Source organism: Rana temporaria, chromosome 8, assembly GCF_905171775.1.
Source record: "Rana temporaria chromosome 8, aRanTem1.1, whole genome shotgun sequence".
Lineage (NCBI taxonomy): Eukaryota > Metazoa > Chordata > Amphibia > Anura > Ranidae > Rana > Rana temporaria.
In genome coordinates this window covers 135,993,027-136,019,236 of record NC_053496.1, presented here as the reverse complement: position 1 = coordinate 136,019,236, position 26,210 = coordinate 135,993,027, and the positions used below count along the sequence as shown (strand labels likewise).

At 42.5% G+C, this 26,210-nt stretch overlaps 1 protein-coding gene across 3 annotated transcripts in view; it reads left to right on the top strand.

Annotated features, from left to right (window-relative positions):
- Positions 1–26,210, top strand: part of OGDHL (oxoglutarate dehydrogenase L) — a 235,821-nt gene that overhangs the window by 75,440 nt on the left and 134,171 nt on the right. For 2 of the 3 annotated variants that reach the window (XM_040320732.1, XM_040320734.1), the window contains exons 4-6: positions 6,198–6,300; positions 10,179–10,294; positions 15,407–15,561. In XM_040320732.1, coding sequence (XP_040176666.1) covers positions 6,198–6,300; positions 10,179–10,294; positions 15,407–15,561 — 374 coding nt within the window. Of the gene's footprint in view, positions 1–6,012; positions 6,113–6,197; positions 6,301–10,178; positions 10,295–15,406; positions 15,562–26,210 lie in introns of all 3 variants that reach the window. The other variant, XM_040320735.1, reaches the window with a different exon arrangement.

Here is a 26,210-nt window from a genome sequence, read left to right as displayed (position 1 = left end):
GTCAGTTGTATGGTCAGTGTATGACCAGATTTAGTGTGCAGAATTCATGTGAGTCATCATCTTGGCACTGCTGTGAGAAAGAGGTAGGCTGAGACATGATGTCACATACTGTCCTTGAAGTCAATTAAAGCCTAGTACACACAGGCCGAATGTCGGCAGGCATCGGCTGGTTCAATAGAACCCGGCTGACATTTGGCCTGTGTGTATGGCACTCCAGTCCGACAGAAGCTCGGCCGGCTTCTGTTAAAGGCTCATGACCGGAAAAGGTCTGCCAACCCGCTCCCGATCAGCGCGCCCAGCCAATGGCTGAGAGCGCTGACTGGAGTGTTCTGGCGGGGGCCTGTCCGATAACAATAGCATAGCAGGGGATATTGCTGTAGCAAAAAATTGGATTGTTAGTATAGCGGCTCTGATCTCAGCTGTCAGAGGTGTGTACTAGGCTTAGTGCTCATCACATAATGGGAGTATACATACCAGCTCACCTCAGCCACCAGCTCTCATCCTACCTTTGCTGGCCGCAGCTGTCTTGCAAATGCACACTTCCATAGCCGTGAACCCCACTAACACAACCCCACCACCACAACTTGCTGAGGCTTAGGTTTAGATATGCTACACACACGCACACACACACACACACACACACACACACACACACCCCCCCCCCCAACCTGTGGCACACTCCATTCTGATGCCGTTCACTGAAATCTATTGCATACATCAGGTTAGGGTTAGAACCTCAAGCTCTCTTGGAGTAGATCTTCCCCAGCAGGAGGATGGGATTTCTCATGGATTGTGTCTCTGGCCTGTTTGTAGGGAGTAAGCTGCAGGGATTTTAGCTGTGACTATTTTACAGGGCTAGTGATCCCTAGGATAGAAGATAAATCCTTCCCTGTGACAAGAGACTCGGTCCTTCCACCTGTGTTCATGAGAAGCATTTGTCGAGATCCACCTGTCTACTACCTGCTACTCCCTCCCTACCTAGGAAGCCCAGACATCTCCAGCCCTGACTGTGGCCTTTCTGCTGAGACTTTTACCTTTTTAAGCTCTAAGTAGTAGGAGTTCTCTCTTCTGTCTGTCATTTTTTTTTAGGGATGTGCAACAGTTTCCCAGCTATATGCCTGGCTAATGTGACCCGGGGTATGCCAAATTGTTTGCTGGATGTACAGCAGCAGAAGGAAGCTGTTCGGGAGAAGAGACACATTTCCTAAGCAGAATTCTGCACTGTGTGTAAAGCTCCAGGAACTGATGTGTATGATTGGGAAGGGGGGACGGGCAAGGGGATCATTGGGGCAAGATTTTAGTTTAGACACTCCCCCTTTACAATGCCTGCTTGATCAATGCTGTCAATCACAGAGCATGGGTAGCAAGACTGGGCGGACCTTCAGCATTAGTTGCACGGTGTCCATGAAACTTGTCAGGACAGTGGATGGCTGAATGCAGGGAAATGAGAAATGGAATCAATCAAGATGGCACATATATTACTGTATATGATTCAGTTTTTTTTTGAGGATCTAGAATCACTTTGAGATTAATAGAAGGTAATCTCCATGGCTAAAAAACAGACATATTTAAAAACTTGACAGTGGGTCTAGCCTTCAGCATTCTATCTAAAATTAGAAATGGTCTTGCCTTTACATTCACTTTAAAGTGATCCTAAACACACACTGGCCCAGATTCAATAAGAATCTGCGCCTTTATTACGCAGGCACAGGGCAGCGTTTTTGCCCTGCGCCCGCGCAAATTTTTTGCGCTGCCCGCGATCCTAGCGGTTTTCGCTAGAATGCAGCCTAAAATCTGCGTGGCATAAGAGCCTTATGCCGCGCAGATTTTAGGCTGCAGTCGGCGTAGCGATGTTCCTGAATCAGGAGCATTCGCTACGCCGGAGCAAGTAAGCAATTGCGCCGTGTAACCTATGGTTACACGGGCGCAATTGCTTCTTGAATCTGGCCCACTGTTTAAATAACATTATCCCTTTTCTTTATGTGCATGGATGAGGGCTCTGTAATAAAAAAAAAAGTAGTACCTTTTCTATCATTAAAATACAGTGGTCCAGCTCTTTCCTCTGCTGCAGGTCGCATGTTCAAATTTTTTTTTTTTTAAATACAGTACAGTACAGTACAGTGGGAAAAATACATAATTAATATCAAATAAATGTGTTGTATTGCCATGGAACTTGAGCATGCTCAGTAGATGTGCCAATGGCTGTTCTACACAATCTCAGGCTGTAGCGGGAGACAAAGAGGGAGGAACAGTGAACAGCAGTAGAAACCCATTTTGGTTTTTGCAGAATACAGAAAACGAATCACATAGGGACTAAATATGAACAGAATGTTATACTGCATGTACTAACCGTTTTAATGAGTTGGGTTTAATGACACTTTAAATATTGTGATTATTTTCTTGCATTTAGCCTGTCAGAGCAAGGCTGCAAGATCATTCTATTGTTCTTGTTTATTTAGCAAGAAATGCTAATTTCAAGTGCTAAAGAACTTTTGGAAGTTGCTATTCCCATACCATTTTGCTTAGCTTGCAAAAATTTGTATTGCCAGTACTGTGATATAATTCAAATAAACAGAGAGCCTCAGAAATATATGCATAGATTCATATGAATATACAGGTGGGAGTGAAAATCAAAAATGGCATATTCAGCTACAACCATACACATTGTCAGGTAGGTATAATACCATATAGAATGCATCCAAAAGCTCACACCCAACACCAGCAAACATTTCGGGGGAATATGGTCCCTATTTCTTAAGCACTCGTCACCATCTTTTCAGGGTATTTCTGACATTCGGCAGTCAAACAAGGCAAGGGAAGGCTGGTGATGGGGAGGCTTTTTTTTATTTTTTGCTTTACCCCAAATAGACAAAGTGACAGATAATCTTTCTCCTCCATCACCTTTTCTGACTTATCTTGGCTCAACCTAGTCCCTTCTTTGTCTCTAGATTAACAAAATAGCATATAAATAAACCGGCCATGGATGGATCGAATTTTGTCTGGTTCAGCAAGGACTGGCAGAGATTTGATCCATCTATTGGCAGGCTGGTGGAACGGAAGTAGATTCAGTGAACTATAGCCGCTAGCAGTAATTATTGTGTTCTGCCTTTAGGTAAGGCTCCCCAAACTCTCCTGCTGGCAGAACACAGTGGGATGGATTTCCCCATCGACACTCAACACTGGCGGTGCTGATGGGGAAATCTAACAACTTTCTCCTGCAACCTTTTCTATAGTTCGTGGTTGTAGGAAAGAAAATCATATCCTCTATGGCTTACTTATCTCATGACAAACTCTCCAGTAGATTTCCTTAAACATGCCCATTCCCAGTCACCATAATGACTCAAAGACAGAAAGCCGGTAATTCAAGATTTTACTTATTTGATGGTTGTATTGTGTTACGTGTTTGGCCTTTATTGAAAAGAGTACACCATCCTGAACAGCTGGTATAAATCATTACCTTGTGACTAATAGACTGATTTAAATGTGCGTCTTGTAAAACAGAAGGGATGTTTTCACTAATTGTACTGTATCATTAATCCTTTGAATTTTTGTTCTACAGCATTAGCATTTTATTGGCTGTCCAATAAATGTCGGCATGAGCATTGCAACACTAATCCTCACTGCAGAGCTACTACTGCTTAGTTTAATTTAACTGTTTCCTAATTTTTTTCGAATGAAATAATTTTAGCTAAAGAGACAGCACAGAAGAAGACAAATGCCTTGCAGCTCTATTGGTGCTGTTGAAACCTCAAACTAAAGCAGCCCATACATTATGCAATTTTATTTCCTTCCACCATGTGAAAGAACATTTTTGATTCCCTCATCAACCTAGTCAGTGTTGATGGGGGAATCCCATCTGCAGCGCTATACAGAATAGTCACTGCTAGCAGCTGCTCACATGACAAAAAAATCCAACAGGTTGGTTGTATTTAAGTCGATTTGTGGATCATCAGTATAACCAACCTGCCCATAGATGGATCGAATCTTGGCCGGTCCTTGCTGAACCAGCTGAGATTCGATCCATATATGGCTGGCTTAAGTCAACTGGTAACTGATGAATCGCTGCTCTGATAATAACTTGAAGTACAGGTACACCTCATAAACTTAGAATATCATCAAAAAGTTAATTTATTTTAGTAATTTAATTCAAAAAGCGAAACTCATATATTTTATATAGATGCGTTACATACAGAGTGATATATTTCAAGCATGTCTTTCTTTTAATTTTGATGATTATGGCTTACAGCTAGTGAAAACCCAAAGTATCCCAGAAAATTAGAACATGTGGCATGACATGGAGGCGATCAGTCTGTGGCACTGCTGAGGTGTTATGGAAGCCCAGGTTGCATTTCATTTTCCAGCAATACTTGGCACCTCCCCACACTGCCAAAAGTACAAATACCTGGTCTAATGATAATTGTATCACTGTGCTTGATTGGCCAGCAAACTCGCCTGACCTAAACCCCATAGAGAACCTGTGGGGTGTTGTCAAAAGGAAGATGAAAGACTTCAGACCCAACAATGCAGACAAGCTGAAGGCAGCTATCAAAGCAACCTGGGCTTGCAGAACACCTTAGCAGTGCCACAGGCTGATCGCCTCCATGCCACACTGCATTGATGCAGTAATTAATGCAAAAGGAGCTCGGACCAAGTATTAAGTGCATACTATACTGTACATGGACATATTTTTCAGTAAGCCAACATTTCTGTATTAAAAATCTTCTTTTTTTTTTTTGTTATTGGTCTTATATAGTATTAAAATTGAGATCCTGAATTTGGGGTTTTCACTAGCTGAAAGCCATAATCGTCAAAATTAAAAGAAAAATTCTTGAAATATGTCACTCTGTGTGTAACGCATCTATATAAAATATATGAGTTTCACTTTTTTAATAGGATTGCTGAAATGTACTAAATGTACTTTTTGATGATATTCTAATTTTATGAGATGCACCTGTAGATACAAATTCTAACTGATTGCTTAGTTTTCTAAATCACTTTGTAACATTATAGATTGTAATTTCTGTTAAATACTTGTTTGTAAAAAAATAAAGTTTGTAAACTTCTTTGCTGCATCTCAGAGCTGCCAACCTTCTGCAGCCTTGTTGCAGCCACTTTGGGGCAGATCCACATAGATCCACATCAGAGATACGCTACGCCGCTGTAACTTACTTTTGGCTGGTTAGAATCCTGGAAGAATTTGCGCCGTAAGTTACGGACGCTGAAGTATTGCATCTTAGATCCGAAAGGCGTACGAGGATGTATACCTGTCGGATCTAACCCAGATGCCGTCGTATCTTGGTTTGAGGATTCAAACCAAAGATATACGACGCGGGTAATTTGAAAGTACGCCGGCGTATCAGTAGATACGCCGGCGTACTCTGTCTGTGGATCTGGCCCTTTGTGTCTACTTGCAATTTACTCCAGCAATGGATGCATGTCATTTTTTTATGGTAGAGTTCCTGATTATAAGGCCCCTTTCACACTGGGGCAGATTTACCGCTATTTTTGCGGAGGTTTTCGGACGCTAGTGGGACGCTTTTAACCCCTGCTACCGGTTGAAAAGGGTGAGCAAGAGCGGTAAACACCACCGCTCCAAGGATGCTGCTGGCAGGAGTTTTTTTTAACATCTTGCCACTGCTGGGGAGCCGTTTTTCAGGCGCTTTACAGGCGCTATTTTTAGCCCAAAAGCACCTGAAAAACGCTCCAGTGTGAAAGGGGTCCAACAGTGGACAATGTCTGCATAATGTGTGTAGACACTTTCAGTCACCAGAAGATAAGTGTGACATTGTGACAATGCAGGAGCATTAATGGTAGACAGGAACAGGGTGTTTTAATTTTTTAACACAAACCGCATAAACAAGGACTTTGAGATGGACATCGAGATTCAAAGTTCTTAATGCACATACTGAGCATACTGCATTTACATTGCTGATATTTCAACAAGTTTAGACTTAATATTTACATATTTACATATATTTAGAAAAAAATAAGCCAGTGGTTTTGTCCTTGCAGATCAGAGGGCATCATGCTGCAAGTTTAGACCCATTAGAAATTAATCAAGTCTTTTTTAATGGTTCCATGGATGAAGATGCAGTGGGGCACACAGATATTGGTGAGCATTATTTTAGCCTTAAAGATGATGATGATGATGTCTTGTGATTTTTGTTTTCTTTGGCTTACCCCTTCAAATCGGATAGATTCGTGGACATCATGTGGCTCAGCTGGACCCTCTTGGTATCCTGGATGCTGATTTGGACTCTTTTGTTCCTTCGGATCTTATTACCACAATTGATAAACTCGGTGAGAACGCAAGACTCTGACTTGCCAGAAGATAGAGGTCGGGTGCTAGCTTTTTCTGTGCTATAAAGTAGCTTGTTTTGTGGTAGTTTGTTCTTTACATTAACTTCTCCTTACACTACGTAAACTAAATAAAATGATCAACGTCTTGCTGTGCATGTGCTGATCATCACATCATTCCTGATTGCACAATGAGTACAGATGTAGCTTTTCCCAATATGGTACCCAGACTACATTTATCTGTAAAATGTCATTTCATGTAAGAGTAGTCAATGGCCTTATAAAACATTATAACAGAAGAGATTAAATATTTTACACAGTGACAATCGCTACATCTGTATAGCTCATAGTAGCATGCTCTTTATCCATCTGACTGGCTTAGTCTTTAAATATTGTGGTGGCTTCTTGTTGGTTTATGTATGTATGTTCTCTCCTTTTAGAGTTTCCTTTGACCCTTAACAGCATTTTAAATACTTTCAATAAGGGATATTGACCTATATTGTTCCAGTTTCTTTGTACATTTTGTTGTTCAATAGAAAAGGAAAGATTGTTTTTTTTCTTATCCGTTTTAGTTTTTAAAATATTTTTTCAATGGCTTTTGCTATTGTCTTTGCTACACTTTTTCCCCTTTTCAAAATGTGTCTGTCGTAGCACTGCTCGGCATAAAGTATCTCAAGTAAGGGCTGTAGACCACTAAATATCTTCTGGCTGGTGGTGAGTGAAGGGGCATTTTTTTTTTAATACAGTATAGTGCAGGGATATGCAATTAGCGGACCTCCAGCTGTTGCAGAACTACAAGTCCCATGAGGCATAGCAAGACTGACAGCCACAAGCATGACACCCAGAGGCAGAGGCATGATGGAACTTGCAGTTTTGCAACAGCTGGAGGTCCGCTAATTGCATATCCCTGGTATAGTGGATAATAGTTGGTTTTTCTGATTCTGGCCAACTTGGCTTAGTTGTACTTTTAGGTCCATGCCTTTAACTTCTCAGGCTTTATATACATTTGTTGGACGTATCTTCATCGATTTTCCTGGTACCATTGGTGATAACTAAGCTTTTTTGGTTTTGGAATTTTTAGCTTGGTAGTAGTCAGGCTTGCCCATTCTTGTAGCAAGTGCCTGATTTTTTAATTTATTTTTATAGATTTTATAATGGCTGGTGTAAACAGTAATAGCTGGGTTCTTGGTGTGCTGATCCTTGATGGTCAGTTTTTTTTTGGGGGGGGGGGGTTCTTAATTGTAGCCTGCCATCTTTATGTTGTAAGTCTTATGCTTAAATTGTTAGTCCAGTCTAATCTTAAACATGCTCCTACCCCCATTATAAGACCTATAATAGTTATTCTGTAGAGGAAAGTTGTGTATACTTACCTATTCCATGGGCACTCCAGTCTGATCACATGATCGGTTCCCAGCCTAAGGGTAGAGGAGGGAGCGCTGACAACAGATGCCCTATAGTAAACCTATGGGTGATGTCACCGCCAGGCATTGCAGGCATTGTCAGCAAGCTCTCCACACTCTTGAAGCCGTCGCTGGAAGTTAATCACATGACCAGACTGGAGCGCCCAGGGAATAGGTAAGTGTACACATCTTTCCTCTACAGGATAATTACTATAGCACTTAAGCCAGCCATAGATGGTTTGAATCTCGGTTGACTCAGCAGGAAACGGCCGACATTTGAACCATGTATGGGTAGGCTGAATGTACCCAATTTTGATTGATCTTGGGTAAAACCAGCCTGCTGAATTTTACATGCATTTATTGCTAGCGGCTGTCATAGATTCTAGCAATAATCACAGTGCTCTCCCAGTGGGGATGGTTCCCGCCGGATGAACACTGTCTGTGTTGATCGGGGAATCAAACAAATATTTTTTCAACAAAAATGTTTTCTCCATCTACGGCTGGCCTTAGAATGGGGGTCAGAGCAAGTTTAACCACTTTCCGCCCCCCATATAGCAATATGATGTCGGCAAAAAGGTTCCGTTATCCTGACAGATCGTCATATGATGTAATCAGGATAACAAGCCGTCGCACGCCCGCCCGGGCGTGCAGCGAGGCGATCGCTGTTGTGGTGTGTCAGTCAGAGATACCGCAACTCCAATCTAGGTAAAGAGTGTCTGACCGGAGACTCTTTTTACCACGTGATCAGCTGTGTCCAATCACTGCTGATCACAATGTAAACGGGCAGAGCCGTGTATCGGCTTTTCCTCTACTCGCTTCTGACAGATGCGAGTAGAGGAGCCGATCAGCTGGTCTCCTGATGGGGGGGGGGTCTGCGCTGATTATAAGCCCAGCCCCCACCGAGTATGCCCACGTAGGGCATATGTTTGGATTTTTTTCAAAAAGTTCTGTTACGAGAGTATATTTTTCCATCATGGAGATCTAGTGGATTTTTAGGGAGTACTTGGCAAATCTGGTGTTGCTTGACTACGCTAGTGGACATACCTGACCCTACCCTAGCCAAATGGCTACTCACTGGTTAGGTTTGATTTTTATCTCTGTAGTAATTTGAGGATTCCTAGCTGTTTGGAATGTCTCTGTATACTATGTGCATTCGTAGCCTGCCGTCTATTATTTCTCAGGGCTATGAACTGTCTCCTTCTCCAGAGCCCATGTGAGTGATTGATGGCTGTGTTTTTGAGTATAAGGTATTGCATCTGTCATGAAGAGGTGGATGATCTGCAGCGCCTGAATGGTATTGCGCATAATAAACCTCTGGATTAATGAGCTCCAGCTGCTTACAGCATTCAGAGAATCCTTGTTGTTTTTCATTTTGCCCACTTCATCCTTTTGATTTTCAGAAGTGTTGATGCATGGTTTTTCTCCTCACTGTTTAGCTTGGTTAGACTTTGTGTAGCTCTAAAGCATGACATGTCTTCCCTTGATTTAAAGTAAATAAATATAAGTTATTTGTATTTTCTGAATTAACTTGGTTTCCAATATTTTATTTTGGTTAAGCCTTTTTTTTATCTTTTTGTTTAATTGGTCACTTCTCTCTCTTGTTCCTCTGGATCTGCACCTCATATTGTGACATCATATCTATTACTTATTGATGGAAATACACAGTGGTGATGTCCAGATTCAAACTTTTAATTTTATCCAGAAAAAAGTTTCTCTTTTTTTATTGTCTCTAAAGTCCATTGGATTTTACAGATTTTTTTTTCTTTGCGGTGTCATATTTGCTTATTATCTTCATTATTTTAAATACTAAATCTTTGAGCTGTGTTGTCCAGGTATTGATCGCTTTGTGCTGTGTTTTAAGAGCATAGTAATTCATAGTGTATTTAAGCTGTCAAATTCAGTCACTTTCCATTAGGCATTGACCTTACATTTTTCCTTTTTTTTTTTCTTCTCCTTCTACCCTCGTGATTTATAAACCCAAAGACCTGTAGTCAAGAAATTTCCTGTGTCCTCTGATTGCCTGCTTGGATGTAACTATGCGTTCAGGACAATATTAATATTCCAAGCATGAATGATCCTGTATTAGCTTCAAAAAGCTATCACTCTTCTAAGTCACAGTGGAAGGTTATAGAGAGGCAGATACTATAATATTGTCTCAGCTCTTGTAAATTGTACTTTAAAATTTAAACAGTTCATTGATTTTTTGCTTGTATACTTATCAGTGTCAATAGTCCACTGTGTGAAATTATTTAATTATGTTCTCTGTCACTGCTATAGCATCCTAAATGTTTTTCATATTCTGTTATATGTAGCATGCATGTAGAAACTAGGTATGATCACCTGATTTGCAATATTCCTAATCCCTTAAATCAATGTAGTAGACTTGCATGGCCTCTTTAAAACGTTTTATTTGCTGTTTATATAACAATTTAGTTATCATGTTATTGGTCTGTAGAACTTTTTATATGTTTGCAAACTTAGGTTTCTATGGATTGCATGAGGGAGATTTAGATAACGTTTTTAGACTGCCGACAACTACCTATATTGGAGGTAATGAAACGTCTCTGTCGCTGCGAGAGATCATTAGAAGATTGGAGGTAAATGTTTTTTTCTTTAAAACAGAATGTCCTACTTTTGATAAAAAGTATCATACATCTCTAAAACATTTGTCACATGTATATGAAAACCGTTTGCTAGAACTGCATTATGTGACTCCATATGGCAATTTGTAAAATAAGTTAGGCTTAATGTAAGGGCTCGCTCAGATGGAAGATTAGTGCTGTCCTCCTTTCATGCCCATGTAGGTGAATGCCCATGGAATGCCTTAATTTGCGTTTCAATGTTTGACATGGGGGCAGGAGTGGGTGCACGAATTCGAAAACGGGGGCTCTGCTTTCAAATCTGTACATCCGCTCCTGCCCAGACTTTGATATGCGATTGTGTCCATGCCACCGGTGCTGCTTGTTCATCCACTTCTATAGGCTGCCTGCACTCATCTTTGAGGTGGATGCATATGCATGTGCCGGCAGCTCTGTATGGAGGATGACACTAATCTGCCATCTGAAATTAGCCTTTACTCTGCCCACTTATACTCGCCTTTGCTGATCTCCCATGCCATTTTGTTTTTCCTTAGGAGCTGCCTTAAAAGAAGTGGTATTCTCGTGTATGGAGGGATCATGTGACATGTTTGCACAAAAGTAATACTGCAGGCCACTGGGGTGTGGGTTTCTATGAGTCTCTCTCACTTTTCTCATTTATTCTCTTTAAATAGCATAAATAAAGGCATAATTTAATAGGCGTAGGTCTTGTAATGTCAAAGCCAGGTAGCAGAACTGAGAACTTGGGTGCAAAGATCTTATTACCTGAGTTCTGAAAAGAGACTATTGCGTACATTTTTAGGGATATGGCGCCTGTCATATCCACTTACACCATATGTTTAATAAGTCATATATTTTTGTCATCAATACCAAATCTAAAATATCAGCTGTTGTTGGAGTGACTTTAGTTATACAGTCAGTGGAAAAAGTATTGGAACCCCTCAGTTTTTCCCCAAAAATCCCTGTTACATATTCTTATAAATAATAAAATAAATAAAAATAACATAATTATTGCCACTCATAAGTTAAAGTTGTTGTATTAAGGTAAAAACCCTTGTACTGTCCCCCCACATACCTGAGTCCTTTATCAATGCAGCACTGTACCCGGCTGCAGGTCTTCTCTCCCCGGTCTCAAAGGCTTTGCTGATAGCAGAGGGAGCCATTAATTGAGGATGTGGGGGACAGGGCTAAGCTACGCTGTGTATGTCTATTGTTTATATATGTTCTAGAAAAGGTTGCCACCAACCCTTTACACACATAGTTACACGAGTCAATATTCATATAAAACTACTCTTTATTACAAAATTATTAAAAAATACATGTTCTTAAAAACACACAGGGTCACATTTTGACCTGAAGGATATTTTACAAGTACGGTATATACAGATAATAATTGTACTTCTCCAATACTGCATATATTATAAAGTTTGTTGTTCAGCAGATTTCTTGCTTTATGGTATCATACATCCAATAAGTTTGTAGATTCATTCAATCAATTAAAGGGGTGGTTCACCCTAAAAACTACTTTACAAAACTTACATTACAATACGATTAAGGCTATTATTATTTTTTTGATGCTGTACATACCTTTGTACAGCATATTCACCCGTGGCTTCGGGCTTGCAAGGCCCGCGGGAGTGGGCGTTCCTAACATGTCTGTGACGTTTTGACCAAAAATGAGATCCCCCCCGTCGCGTAAGCCACGTCACGGTTGGCGAAAGGAGCCTAACGGCGAGTCGGCGCTATACTGCGCATGCGCATCGCCGTTCGGCTCCTTTCGCCAATCGTGACGTGGCTTACGCGACGGGGGGAGCTCGTTTTTGGTCAAAACGTCAATCACAGACATGTTAGGAACGCCCACTCCCGCGGGACTCGCAAGCCGGAAGCCACGGTGAATATGCTGTACAAAGGTATGTACAGCATCAAAAAAAATAATAATAGCCTTAATCGTATTATAATGTGGGGGGCCAGTGTAATAAAAAAAAGTAGTTTTTAGGGTGAACCACCCCTTTAATGTCTTCCTCAGGGATAGTCAGATGCCACTCTGAAATATCAAAGAAAACTTCCAAGAACATATTGTTTATATGATATATGTTATCACATCAGAATTAAACCATTTTACAACCAAAAACGTAAATGTAATTTTGGGGGATTTTATGTGATAGACCAACACAAAGTTGCACATAATTGTGAAGTGAAGGAAAATGATAAATAGTTTTCATTTTTTTTTTTTACAAATATCTGAAATTTGTGGCATGCATTTGTATTCAGCCCCAATACTTTGTAGAGCCACCTTTCGCTGCAATGACAGCTGCAAGTCTTTTTGGGGATGTCTACCAGCTTTGCAGATCTAGAGAGTGACATTTTTGCACATTCTTCTTTGCAAAATAGCTCAAGCTCTGTCAGATTTGATAGGGAGCATCTGTGAACAGTATTTTCAAGTGTTGCCACAGATTCTCAATTGGATTTAGGTCTGGACTTTGGGCCATTTTAACACATGAATATGCTTTAACTAGGGTTGTCCCGATACCACTTTTTTAAGACCGAGCACAAGTACCGATACTTTTTTTCAAGCACTCGCCGATACCGAATACGATACTTTTTTTTAATCGCATGTGACAGCGGCACATGTGCCAGTAGTTTTTTTTTTATCTTTAACATTTTGTTTTTAATTTTTTACAATTTTTTTTTTTTTTTACAATTTTCTTATAATTTATAATGCTTTCTTTTTTTTAAAGGGGGGGGGGGGGTGTACCCTGTCAGTGTGTTGTTTTTTTTTTTTTTTTATTATTTTCTACAATAATATTTTTTTTTCAGCCCCGTTGGGGGGCTTTGGTGAGATATCAGGGGACTTAACAGACCTCTGACATCTCCCCTTTGAGACAGAGAAAGGGACTAGGGACACAGATTCCCCAGTCCCTTTCTCAGCAGCCTCAGCTGCGCTGAAAATGAATGCAGAGGTAACAGCGTCTTCTCTTCATTCATAAACTGAAACATTGTAATCACAGTTTACAATGTTTCAGTTATGTGAATAGACAGTCAGTGATCACTGACTATGTCCATTCGGAGCAGTAAGGAGCTGGATTTACCGGCTCCTACCCCGCTCTCCATCCTGACAGTTCCAGGGGGTGGAGGAGGAGCACGGAAGGAGAGAGAAACACGGCGGATACACAGAGGAATACACGACGGGATACAGGGAGGAATACACGGACGGAGAGAGAAACACGGGGGTCACGGAGGGAGAGAGAAACGCGGCGGGGGACACATAGGGAGGGTGACTGCAGCAAAACAGAGGAGGGGCTGGAGGGGGGACACGGGACAGTCAGCGGTGATCGTGTGTGAGGGAATTACAAGCACCGATCACCGCTGATTTTTAAGCAGCTGAAAGCCGTGCGCGGGGGGGGGGGGGGAGAGAGAATAGGAACTTGTAACTTCCCCATGCACTGATCACCGCTGACAGTACATGTATCGGGTGAAGCATCGGGAGCATTTGCCCGAGTACAAGTACTCGGGCAAATGCTTGGTATCGATACCGATACTAGTATCGGTATCGGGACAACCCTAGCTTTAACCTAAATCATTTCATTGTAGCTATGTCTGTATGTTTTGGGTCATTGTCCTGCTGAAAGGTGAACCTCCACCCCAGTCTCAAGTCTTTCGCAGACTCTAACAGGTTTTCCTCTAAGAGTGTCCTGTATGTGGATGGCCCTGTCTTGGTAGGTTTGCAGTTGTGCCATCCCATTTGCATGTCCGGAGATTGGGACCGTCTCTCTATGGAGCTGGTTTACACATCTCCGGGGCGGCTGTGGTGTGAATTGCACAGGGGTCGTGTGCGTCTTCTGGTCCGTTTCAGGTCTGAATTAGGCCAAAAGTTCGCACTAAAATCAGGGACGCACCGGACTGCTGCTGTGAGCTGCTCTGTGCTTCAGTGTGAACCCAGTTTTAATTAAAGTTGCCTCTGTGATAGAAGACCTCTGAATAACGGACAAAAAAAAAATGCATGTTAACAAGCCACAGCCCCTCTTGGAGGCTGTCTTTTGAACAAATGAAACAAGGTTAGAGCTTTTAGTTAAATCCTGAGAGACCCATGTTAACAGGAGAACGTCTAATGTGAAACATTCAAACATTTCCAAAGGGTTAAGGGGTTACTTTGCTACCAATAAGACAAGGCACTATGAAATTGGAAGATTATTAAGGCATAACATACGAAATGTTAAAAGGTTCAGTTGCAGGCGATGACACTATGATTTAAACCATATATCTAAGAATCAAACTATAATTCAAACTATACATCTAAGAATGGTTAAAAATTAAACACTGGATTGTTTTAATGTGGCCTGCTATGAGTCCTGAACTAAATCCAATAAAAAATCTTTGGGAAAAGGAGCTGAAACCTACAGTTTGGGGAAAGAACCCATTAAACATAAAACAATTGGAGAAGTTTGCTCAGTAAGAAAGTGCTCTATTGCAGTTATTGCCTCAAAGGGCCTAATTAGGGGTAACAATAATTATGCCCTTGACATTTTAATTTTTATTTATTATAGTTCTAGTTAATTATTAAGCTTTTAGTTGAATCCTGAGAGACCCATGTTAACAGAAAAACGTCAAATGTGAAACATTCAAACATTTTAAGGGGTTACTTTGCTACTAACAGGACTGGGCACTATGAAATCGGAAGATTATTAAGGCATTGTGGAGCAAAACATTCCAAATATTAAAAAGTTCTGTCTCGGTTGCAGGCCATGGCCATGATTCAAACCGTAAAACTAAGCATCTAATTATGATTCAAACCATACATCCAAGAATGTTTTGAAAATGAAACACTGGATTGTTTTAAAGTGGCCTGCTATGAGTCCTGAACTGAATCCAATAAAACATCTTTGGAAAAAAGAGGCTGAAACATACAGTTTGGGGAAAGAACCCATCAAACCTAAAACAATTGGAGCAGTCAAAGGGTGTAATTGGGGGCAACAATAATTATGCCCTTAGCATTTTCATTTTTATTATTTGCAAGAATATTATAAAGCAAAAGCAAAGTATCGGTGCAATTGATTGTAGGATAAAATAATGTTGATTGTATTTGTATGCTATACATGCTCTTGTGCCTTGCAGAATTCATACTGTCAACATATTGGGCTAGAATTCATGTTCATCAATGATGTGGAACAGTGCCAGTGGATTAGACAAAAATTTGAGACTCCTGGCATCATGAGGTTGACTAATGAAGAAAAAAGAACGCTGTTGACAAGATTAGTGCACGCTACAAGGTACTTCATTATTAATTTTATGTTTTTTTTTAATCTTGTTTTTTACATGGTTATCATCAGTAGGGCTTGGCAGAGCAACACTGGAAAGCCAAGGTGCCAGCGCTCACTGTATAAAGAGTGTGCAGATTGCTGATTATTGGTAGTAATCTCATAGGTTGAATATACTGTATATGCAGAGCTGAATGGAAGCACTGTTGTAGTCCATTGGTGGCAGTAAAGTACATATGAATGAGGATGGGAATATATGAAGACAGCTTGGGTTAGCATCACGAGTGCAAAATAACAGCAAAAAAAAAAACATTGTCAAACAGTTTAAGTTCCTTAATGATCAGGCAAGTTACAGATCTGTAAGCACAGTAGGATCCAGTCTGATAACTTAAGGAAACTGGCCGGCAATAAGAGTAGTGGAACGGAAACTGGGAAACGTAACCAGGTAATGAAAGTCAGATCTTGGCATTACAGGGCCTTCCTGTGCTCAAAATGAGGAGTAGAACAACTGCAACCTTGAAGATGATGTAAACCTAAAAATAAAGGTAAACACAGGCAGATGTGATTGAAGTTGGCCTGTGTGGTAACCATGGCTCCCTCCATTTATAAAATGATTAGTGTAGACTCAAGAGACCGGAAGTGTGCATAATCGAGTACAAAAAGACAAAAAAAGCTGGAAAAAAAGAAAACTAAGGCTCCATTCACATTTGTTAATGTGGCTGTTAGCGATTATATCTTGACAATTACTCCCCACAGCTGGGTGGCTGCTCTCATTTGATTTAAGGGCCTAGTAACTTTCAAAAAACCATGGCAGTATGCAGGCAAAGAGGTGGGAGGAAGGGGTGGGCTTCCAAATCCCTCTAGGACCTCCTGCATAGTTTTCTGTAATGGTTCTAGTAAGGGTCAGATTAGATCTAAATCCCTGCCATTATCTGGTATTTCCACTGTGTTTCAGGAGTTCCTCCTGTTCCCCATGAAGGAGGACTGCTACAAGAATTGGCATTCTCCAGCTGTTGACCTGGCCATTTGTACTTGAATTAGACCACAGTGGTCCCAGTGGATGAGATTCTAGTCTTTAAAGATGCCATAGATAAGAGTTTAGAGGCCCCCTTTAAAGCATTCTTCTCCTTGGTAGAAGTGGCTCTACAGCCTGTTGTGGCTGTGGTGGGAGTTTGGAAACCTCTCAAATTTTGGCCAAAGTGTACATTGGTAATCGAAAGTTTGGGCACCCCAGGTAAAAATTTGTATTAATGTGCATTAAAAAAGCCAAGGAAATATGGAAAAATCTCCAAAAGGCATCAAATTACAGATTAGACATTCTTATAATATGTCAAAAAAAGTTAGATTTTATTTCCATCATTTACACTTTCAAAATTACAGAAAACAAAAAAATGGCGTCTGCAAAAGTTTGGGCACCCTGCAGAATTTATAGCATGCACTGCCCCCTTTGCAAAGCTGAGACCTGCCAGTGTCATGGATTGTTCTCAATCATCGTCTGGGAAGACCAGATGTAAATCTCAAAGGTTTTAAATGCCCAGACTCATCTGACCTTGTCCCAACAATCAGCACCATGGGTTCTTCTAAGCAGTTGTCTAGAAAACTAAAACTGAAAATAGTTGAAGCTCACAAAGCTGGAGAAGGCTATAAGAAGATAGCAAAACGTTTTCAGATGTCATCCTCTGTTCGGAATGTAATTAAGAAATGGCCGTCATCAGGAACAGTGGAAGTTAAAGCAAGATCTGGAAGACCAAGAAAAATATCAGACAGAACAGTTCGCAGGATTGTGAGAAAAGCAATTCAAAACCCATGTTTGACTGCACGATCCCTCCAGAAAGATCTGGCAGACACTGGAGTTGTGGTACACTATTTCACTTCCATAAAGAAATACTTGTACAAATATGGTCTTCGTGGAAGAGTCATCAGAAGAAAACCTCTTCTACGTCCTCACCACAAAAATCAGCGTTTGAACTTTGCAAATGAACATATAGACAAGCCTGATGTATTTTGGAAACAAGTTCTGTGAACCGATGAGGTTAAAATAGAACTTTTTGGCCGGAATGAGCAAAGGTACGTTTGAAGAAGAAAGGGCACAGAATTTAATGAACAGAACCTCTGTCCAACTGTTAAGCATGGGGGTCGATCAATAATGCTTTGGGGGTTGTATTGCAGCCAGTGGCACAGGGAACATTTCACGAGTAGAAGGAAAAATGGATTCAATAAAATTTCAGCAAATTTTGGATGGTAACTTGATGCCATCTGTGAAAAAGCTGAAGTTAAAGAGAGGATGGCTTCTACAAATGGATAATGATCCTAAACACACCTCAAAATCCACAGGGCATTACATCAAGAGGCGTAAACTGAAGGTTTTGCCATGGCCTTCACAATCTCCTGACCTCAACATAATTGAAAATCTATGGATATACCTTTAAAAGAGCAGTGCGTGACAGACAGCCCAGAAATCTCAAAGAACTGGAAGACTTTTGTAAGGAAGAATGGGCAAAGATACCTGAAACAAGAATTGAAAGACTCTTGGCTGGCTACAAAAAGCGTTTACAAGCTGTGATACTTGCCAGAGGGGGCAGTAAAAGATATTGGGCCAGATCCACATACATTTGGATCGGCGCAGCGTATCAGAGATACACTACGCCGCCGTACCTTACCTGGCGTATATTCAAATCCTCAGCGAGTTTGCGCCGTAAGTTACGGCGTAGTGTATTTCTGGCGGTGGATTTCAAATTGGGCGGGTTGGGGGCGGGTTTAATTTAAACGAAGCGCGTCCCCACGCTGAATGAACTGCACATGCGGCGTCCCGAAATTTCCCGCCGTGCATTGCACTAAATGACGTCGCTAGGATGTCATTTTTTTAACTTTGACGTGAGTTACGTCCATCCCTATTCACAGACGACTTACACAAAAAGAAAAAATTCAAATTTCGCAGCGGGAATGACGGCCATACTTAACATGGCAAGTCTATCTATACGCCGCAAAATACCAGCTTTAACTATACGCTGGAAAAAGCCGACTACAGACGACGTTAGAAAAGGCCGCGTGGATCGTCGTAAATCGCTAATTTGCATACCCGACGCGGAAAACGACGCAAACTCCACCCAGCGGACGCCAAAGTATTGCATCTAAGATCCGAAGGCGTACGCCTGTCGGATTTTACCCAGATGCCGTCGTATCTTGGTTTGAGGATTCAAACTAAAGATACGACGTGGGAAATTTGAAAGTACGCCGGCGTATCAGTAGGTACGCCGGCGTACTTCGTCTGTGGATCTGGCCCTTTGACTCTGCAGGGTGCCCAAACTTTTGCAGATGCCATTTTTTTGTTTTCTGTCATTTTGAAAGTGTAAATGATGGAATTAAAATCTAACTTTTTTTTGACATATTATAAGAATGTCTAATCTGTAATTTGATGCCTTTTTGGAGATTTTTACATCTTTCCTTGGCTTCATTATGCACATTAATACACATTTTTACCTGGGGTGCCCAAACTTTCGATCCCCACTGTATGCTTTGTACTGGAGAAGCAGATACAGGGGATTATGCCATATGACAGTTCCTGGAAGATTTTCCTTATGGCAGCTTTCCCAGTTGAGCACCATGTCTGTACAAACAAGACTTGGATTCCTTTATCTAGAGAGGATGACCCATAAAGAAGACGGTGACAGGTAAGATACTGGTGCTGCCCTTATAATTCAAGAAGAGCCTTGAACTCCAAGCAGAAGCCTACATCCCAGTTCCATAAGAAGTATTTGACCCCCAAGTCCTCCGGGTTCCAGAGGCAAATCCTTTTTACAGTAAAGGGGCGTCCCACCTCATAAGGGTGGGGAGATGTCTTTTGGTCTTCGTAGCTCTCTGGCCTCTGGAAGTCACAGGTGACTGGGTCTACAGTGTGGTTTCTGGAGGTTCCAAGGTGGAATTTCACTTCTTTTCTTCTCCATGCTTAATGTGCATGAGGGTATGCACAGACATATAAAAAAGAGTATATGTGGAATTAAACCTTTTTAAACAAAAGATGTATAAAAAGGAAAAATAGTGGCGCTTAAACAATGCAGTTTACAGCAAAAACTGATAACGATTAATGTATAAAATATCACCCAGTGACGTGATAAATCAATAGTCCATAAAGCCAAAAAAACTTTTGAAGTATTTCAATGCTTAATCTTCTTAAATCTTCCACCACACCAACGTGCAAGTAAAATCCTCTCCCTTTTGAAATCGCACTCACCAACTTGCAATGCCTCCTATTTTCGTGTTTGGCTCAGATGCCTTTTAAACCTCACAATGGGTTAAAAACGATCATCCAATATTCAACTGTGCTTTACACAGGATCTCTCCACATGTGAAATGAAAAGAGTGTTCCAATAGCGTGATATTGTTTGTTTTAACCAGTTTATTAAAATCACACACAGGCTTCAATCTATGCACTCACATTTCAAATAATTCAAACCAGCAATCCGTGAAAACCACAGCAAAACTTGCAAATATTGGTACAGCGGTGCACTGCTGTCAGAGAAGCTAGTAGACCAGACTGTGTGACTGCACAGAGGAGACCAAAAACACATGTAGGTGAAAATATAATAATTTATTAAGATAAGTGAACAACACAAAACCAATAAACAGTGACCCAAAAATAACTATAGACAATATGTACAAAAATGGGAGATGCCAGAATTGTAGTAAAGGCCAGGCCGAGGTCATACACAAGGGGATATTAGCAGGTGGGTAAGGATGGAAAACCAACAGGGAGGGGATGGATGGAAAGGCTGCAGAGTAGGGATCCAAAGTAATCCGGTAACAGGAGGACAGGTATCTGTGGTAATCAGGGGACAGGTACAGGATGGGCTCGGGATAGGGATCGGGTCAGGTAAGATGCAGACTCAAGGTGAGGGAGATAGATACCAAGGTGAGGTGTGCTTGTACTCGCCGGTTATAAATAGGGATTCAATGATTGGCTTCATATCACACCTGAGCGCAGAAAGAGCAGAACGCACCACACTGCCAGGATCCATTCGCTGGTGGAGACCAGTACTGCGTCCCCAAAGATGATATAACATTAGCAGGGAGAAGTTCTCCTGACAGTTCCAAACTGCCAGGAGACACCTGCTGGTGGACCACAGTACTTCAAGCCAAATAATAATAAATATTACCAGCGGATGGAACCTTTCCTGAAGTACCCTCCGGACGCTCCAACCAACTGTTGTCGGGAAAAGTCCATGGTGACTAACTGAGCAACAGGTAAAGTCACATCAGGTTGGGTATGAGGAAAGTCCATGGCTTTAAACTGAATGAAAAGCAGTTTGAGCTAAGCAGCGGGTACAGACACATCCGGGCAGACAGCGGGCACATCTGGGCAGACAGCGGGCACATCTGGGCAGACAGCGGGCACATCTGGGCAGACAGCGGGCACATCTGGGCAGACAGCGGGCACATCTGGGCAGACAGCGGGCACATCTGGGCAGACAGCGGGCACATCTGGGCAGACAGCGGGCACATCTGGGCAGACAGCGGGCACATCAGGCTGGAAAGTAGGCACATTATGCTGGAAAGCAGGCACATCCGGGCAGGCACATCAGACTGGAAACCAAGCTTATCCGACTGGGAAGAGGGCACATCAGACTGGGAAGTGGGCATATCCGGGCAGGCGACAAGCTCATCAGACTGGAAAGCGGGCATGTTAGACTGGAAAGCGGGGCACATTCGGGCACATCAGCCTGGGAGGCAGGAACCGGGACACCAGGCTGGAAGGCAGGAACCGGGACACCAGGCTGGAAGGCAGGAACCGGGACACCAGGCTGGAAGGCATGATCCGGGACACCGGGCTGGAAGGCATGATCCGGGACACCGGGCTGGAAGGCATGATCCGGGACACCGGGCTGGAAGGCAGGAACCGGGACACCAGGCTGGAAGGCAGGAACCGGGACACCAGGCTGGAAGGCAGGAACCGGGACACCAGGCTGGAAGGCAGGAACCGGGACACCAGGCTGGAAGGCAGGAACCGGGACACCAGGCTGGAAGGCAGGAACCGGGACACCAGGCTGGAAGGCAGGAACCGGGACACCAGGCTGGAAGGCAGGAACCGGGACACCAGGCTAGAAGCGGGAACCGGGACACCAGGCTGGGCAGCAGACAGGAACACCTCAGGCTGGGCAGCAGACAGGAACACCTCAGGCTGGGCAGCAGACAGTGGCTCATCAGGCTGGGCAGCAGACAGTGGCTCACCAGGCTGGGAAACGGGCACCACAACATCAGGCTGCAACACTAGGACCTCAGGCTGGGTAGCTGGCACTGGAAAGTCAGGCTGGGTAGCTGGCACTGAAACGTCAGGCTGGGCAGCTGGCACTGGAACGTCAGGCTGGGCAGCTGGCAAGATGGTGTGGGTCGGGAAGTACTTTGGCTTCTTTTTAGGCTTAGTCACTGCAGATTTGAAAATAACAGGAGGGATGTATGAAAAGGATGGAATTGAGTAGGAGGAAGAACTGGAATGTGGCAGAGACACGGGAACAGTGGCTGGAGGAGGTTTTTGTGGAGTTGTTACAGGTGGAAGGGAAGAAGCAGGTGGATTGAAGGTGTGGGGTAGGTGCAACCAGTAGACACTGGGTAATAATATTTGTCAGGAAACTGGGTAAACTGGGGTTGCCATAGGCGATGGGCGGATAGATTCTTGGGAGGCAGGTGATTAATGGCAGGGCTGGAATGTAGTGGTTTGGCTAAATTCAGGAGATCTGACCATGCCTGCAACACAGGTTGAACAAAAGCTGGTTCACACACACTGGGGCAGATCCACAGAACAATTACGCCGGCGTATCTCTTGATACGCCGCGTAATTTCAAAATTTGCGTGTCGTATCTTTGTTTTGTATCTTCAAAACAAGATACGACGGCATCTCGGCTAGATCCGACAGGCGTACGTCTTAGTACACCGTCGGATCTAAGCTGCAATTCTTCGGCGGCCGCTAGGTGGCGTTTTCGTCGAATTACGCTTCGAGTATGCAAATGAGCTAGTTACGGCGATCCACGAACGTACGTCCGGCCGGCGCATTTTTTTACGTCGTTTGCGTACGGCTTTTTTCGGCGTATAGTTAAAGCTACTGTTATGAGGCGTACTCAATGTGGCCGTCCTTCCCGCGTAGAAATCCAAATGTTTACGTTGTTTGCGTAAGTCGTTCGCGAAAAGGGATTTGCGTAGAATGACGTCACCGTCGGAAACATTGGCTTGTTCCGGGTTAATTTCGAGCATGCGCACTGGGATACCCCCACGGACGGCACATGCGCAGTTAAAAAAAAGTTGTTTACGTCGGGTCACGACGTATTTACATAAAACACGCCCCCCATCACAGCCATTTGAATTCCGCGCCATTACACCGCCAAAGATATACTACGCCACCGTAACTTACGTTGCGGATTCTTTGTTGATTAAAAAGTAAGTTACGGCGGCGTAGTGTATCGAGGATCGCCGCTGTACGAGGATCTGCCTCACCCTGTCTAATCAGAGACTGCACTGAACTAATACAATCAGATAATTTCTGCTGGGGACAAGATAAATAATGTTCATATAAAAGAAGCCGGATCATCCTCTATTAACCATACCAGGGATTTAACTTGGTCACGACTGAAGGGGGGAGAGAAATCATCACTTCCATTGGGAATAAATGACAGGGCTGGCTTTACACATAACCGGATTAACGGCTGAACATCATCAAAAGAAAAATAGCCCTGATCCACCAAGGAATGAGCTGATCGGATGGTTTCCATCATCCGGTCACTAGTCCATCCTTCTAAAACCTGGCGACAATATTCCTCATCCTCTTCTGGCAGTAGAGAAAAGTAAACAATTTCATTGAAATCCATATTAGAAAAACGCACCACACCAGGATGGTTCCTCAATGCAGGCACGTCTGGTCAAAGAGTGGCCTTGGTATACTGTCAGAGAAGCTAGTAGACCAGACTGTGGTGTCAGTTTATGAAGCAGTGAAATGTATTCACGGCTTCTTTCTCCGGCATTCACAGTGAAGATTTTTCTCCTCTGTGTGCCTGTTTATGAAGCAGAGAAGATCGCTTCACCCTTGGAGGAGTGAAGTGATCTACCAACGCTTCAAACAGTGGAGAACAGACCAGAAATTCACAGAAATACGGAGATGTCCGTTTATTGAGCAGTGATAAATTATCACCGCTCAGTTCACTGAAGGACGGCGTGGTTAATGTAATTAAAATAACGAGTCCCCCTGCATAATATATATATGTATACACACACACACACATTGTATATACATGTATATACACACACATTATATATATGTACATGTACACATTATATATATTTATACACATAAATATTACAGGGGGACATGGTTACAGTGTTGGGGGGTCTGAACGAGGTAGAAGGAAGTTAAAAATCTTCCTCCTTCCTCCTCAGAACCCCCGGGATTCCCTCTTCACTCCTCGCTTCACCAGCTCTGAGATGGTGAATCGGGGAGTGAGAATTCTGACTCAGATCACCAGTGAAGAGCTCAGATCACAGCTTCATAAACTGGCCGTTACTGTGTCAGTCTATGAGACTTCACTGTGTGTGGAGATAATCTGCGGGAGAACAGGTTCAAACACTTCTCCTCCGATTATCTCTGTTTCATAAACTGTTTATGGGCTGTGATCAGTGGTGATCCTTGGGATCACCGCTCTTCACTGCTTCATAAACGGACACCTGTGTGACTGCACAGAGGAGACCAAAAACGCATGTAGGAGAAAATATAATAATTTATTAAGATGAGTGAACAACACAAAACCAATAAACAGTGACCCAAAAATAACTATAGACAATATGTACAAAAATGGAAGATGCCAGAATCGTAGTAAAAGCCAGGCCAAGGTCATACACAAGGGGATATCAGCAGGTGGGTAAGGATGTAAAACCAACAGGAACAGGGAGGGGATGGATGGAAAAGCTTGAGTGTAGGGATCCAAAGTAATCAGGTGACAGGAGGACAGGTATCTGTGGTAATTAGGGGACAGGTACAGGATGGGCTCGGGATAGGGATCGGGTCGGATCGGGTCAGGTAAGATGCAGGCTCAAAGTCAGGATAGCAGGCTCAAGGTCAGGGAGATAGATACCAAGGCGAGGTGTGCTTGTACTCGCCGGGTATAAAATAGATGAAAACCTTATTAAACATGCTAAAAGACACACAAATGAATGTGAGTATAATTACACCAAATTATAAAATGATACTATAAAATTACAGTGGATGTTCTGTCTCAATGACTATAATGGTAATATTTAAACTAGGATCATGCAGAAATCCTGTTATTACAACTCTATACATGTCCACTTATTCCTAAATGAGGCGACAATGATGTGTGTGGTTTCTACAGCTGCTGAAAGCCACAAACCTGCCCACACATCATAAAGAGAGTGGTGTTCACATAAGTCAACTGGCCAGCATCCACTGGTGAATGGTGCCTGTAACAAAACATCTATCTCCCCTCCGCCTTACAACAGGGTAGGACAGTTTCCTGCATGTAATTCTGCACAAAACATTTTAGCAAACAATGATCGCGCTAACCCCAATATATCTGTATCGCACTCTTACAAACTCACCGACGAGCATATTACATACCCAGGTTTAGAGCCCAAAATAGAGAAAAAAACAACAATAATTTTTCCTCCTTTTTTTTATTTTCCCCCTTTGCCTTTCCTTCCTTTTCCATTCCCTTCTCCTTTCCTTCCTCCTCCTTCCCTTTCTTCTCTCCTTCCATTTTTTTTTGTACATTTTTTTTTTTTTTGTAAGGTGAACTTGGCTTTTAATTTGATGCTGATTGTTTTGCAGATTTCTGTTTGGGCCTCTCTGAGAGATTCCCATGTCCACTCCTTTACATGCAAGGTTGTCTTCTTGGTTTCCATTACTTGACTTAGGGTACTGAAGTGGACTGTTCTGATTCTTACCAGGATAAGGTGGCGTCTCTTTTTTTTAACTTATGGTGGTTTTTCTACTTTCAACTAAATCAGGACATTTTATTGCCATCTTTTTTTCATAATCTTATGCATCCTAAGGAGAAGGTGCTTCACTTTTTGGATGATGTTTGAGCTGTTTGAATGTTTCTGATGTCTCCTGTTTGGTTTGTATACAAAGAAAAACAAAGGATGCGCCAATCTAAGTGCAGTATAAAGAAAGATTTTAATAAAATTGAGAGAACAGACAGCCAAATGGCTACTCACAAGTTGTATGAAATAACAGGCATATCTTATGACTTTGGCTTTGGTCCGTTGTCACTGCGATGCCAGATGAATCCTGGTCACCAGCGAGGTCTTCAGAAAATGAGGGAGCTGATAAGGCGATATAGTGCCTGAGCAACCATGTGGAAGTGCAGGAAACCGTACAAGACGGCGTGCTTCTCAGGGTGAACCCGCAAACAGGATCGTCACACCGGAAGTGACATGGCGTACAGGAATGGACCAATCGGATTACGCGTTTCACAGCCTCCGCTGTTTCATCAGATTAGCATTTTTAATTCTTTCCCACAGGAGACTGAAAAGCATTGCATCTGTGATCCTGTTTGGTTTGTACCCGAGGGTCCTCAAAAGGGTCAGGCTGCTTCTTGATCCACTATTACTTGGTGGATTTGTCAGCTAATTTCTCATGCTTATTGTATCAAGGGCAAGGTTTC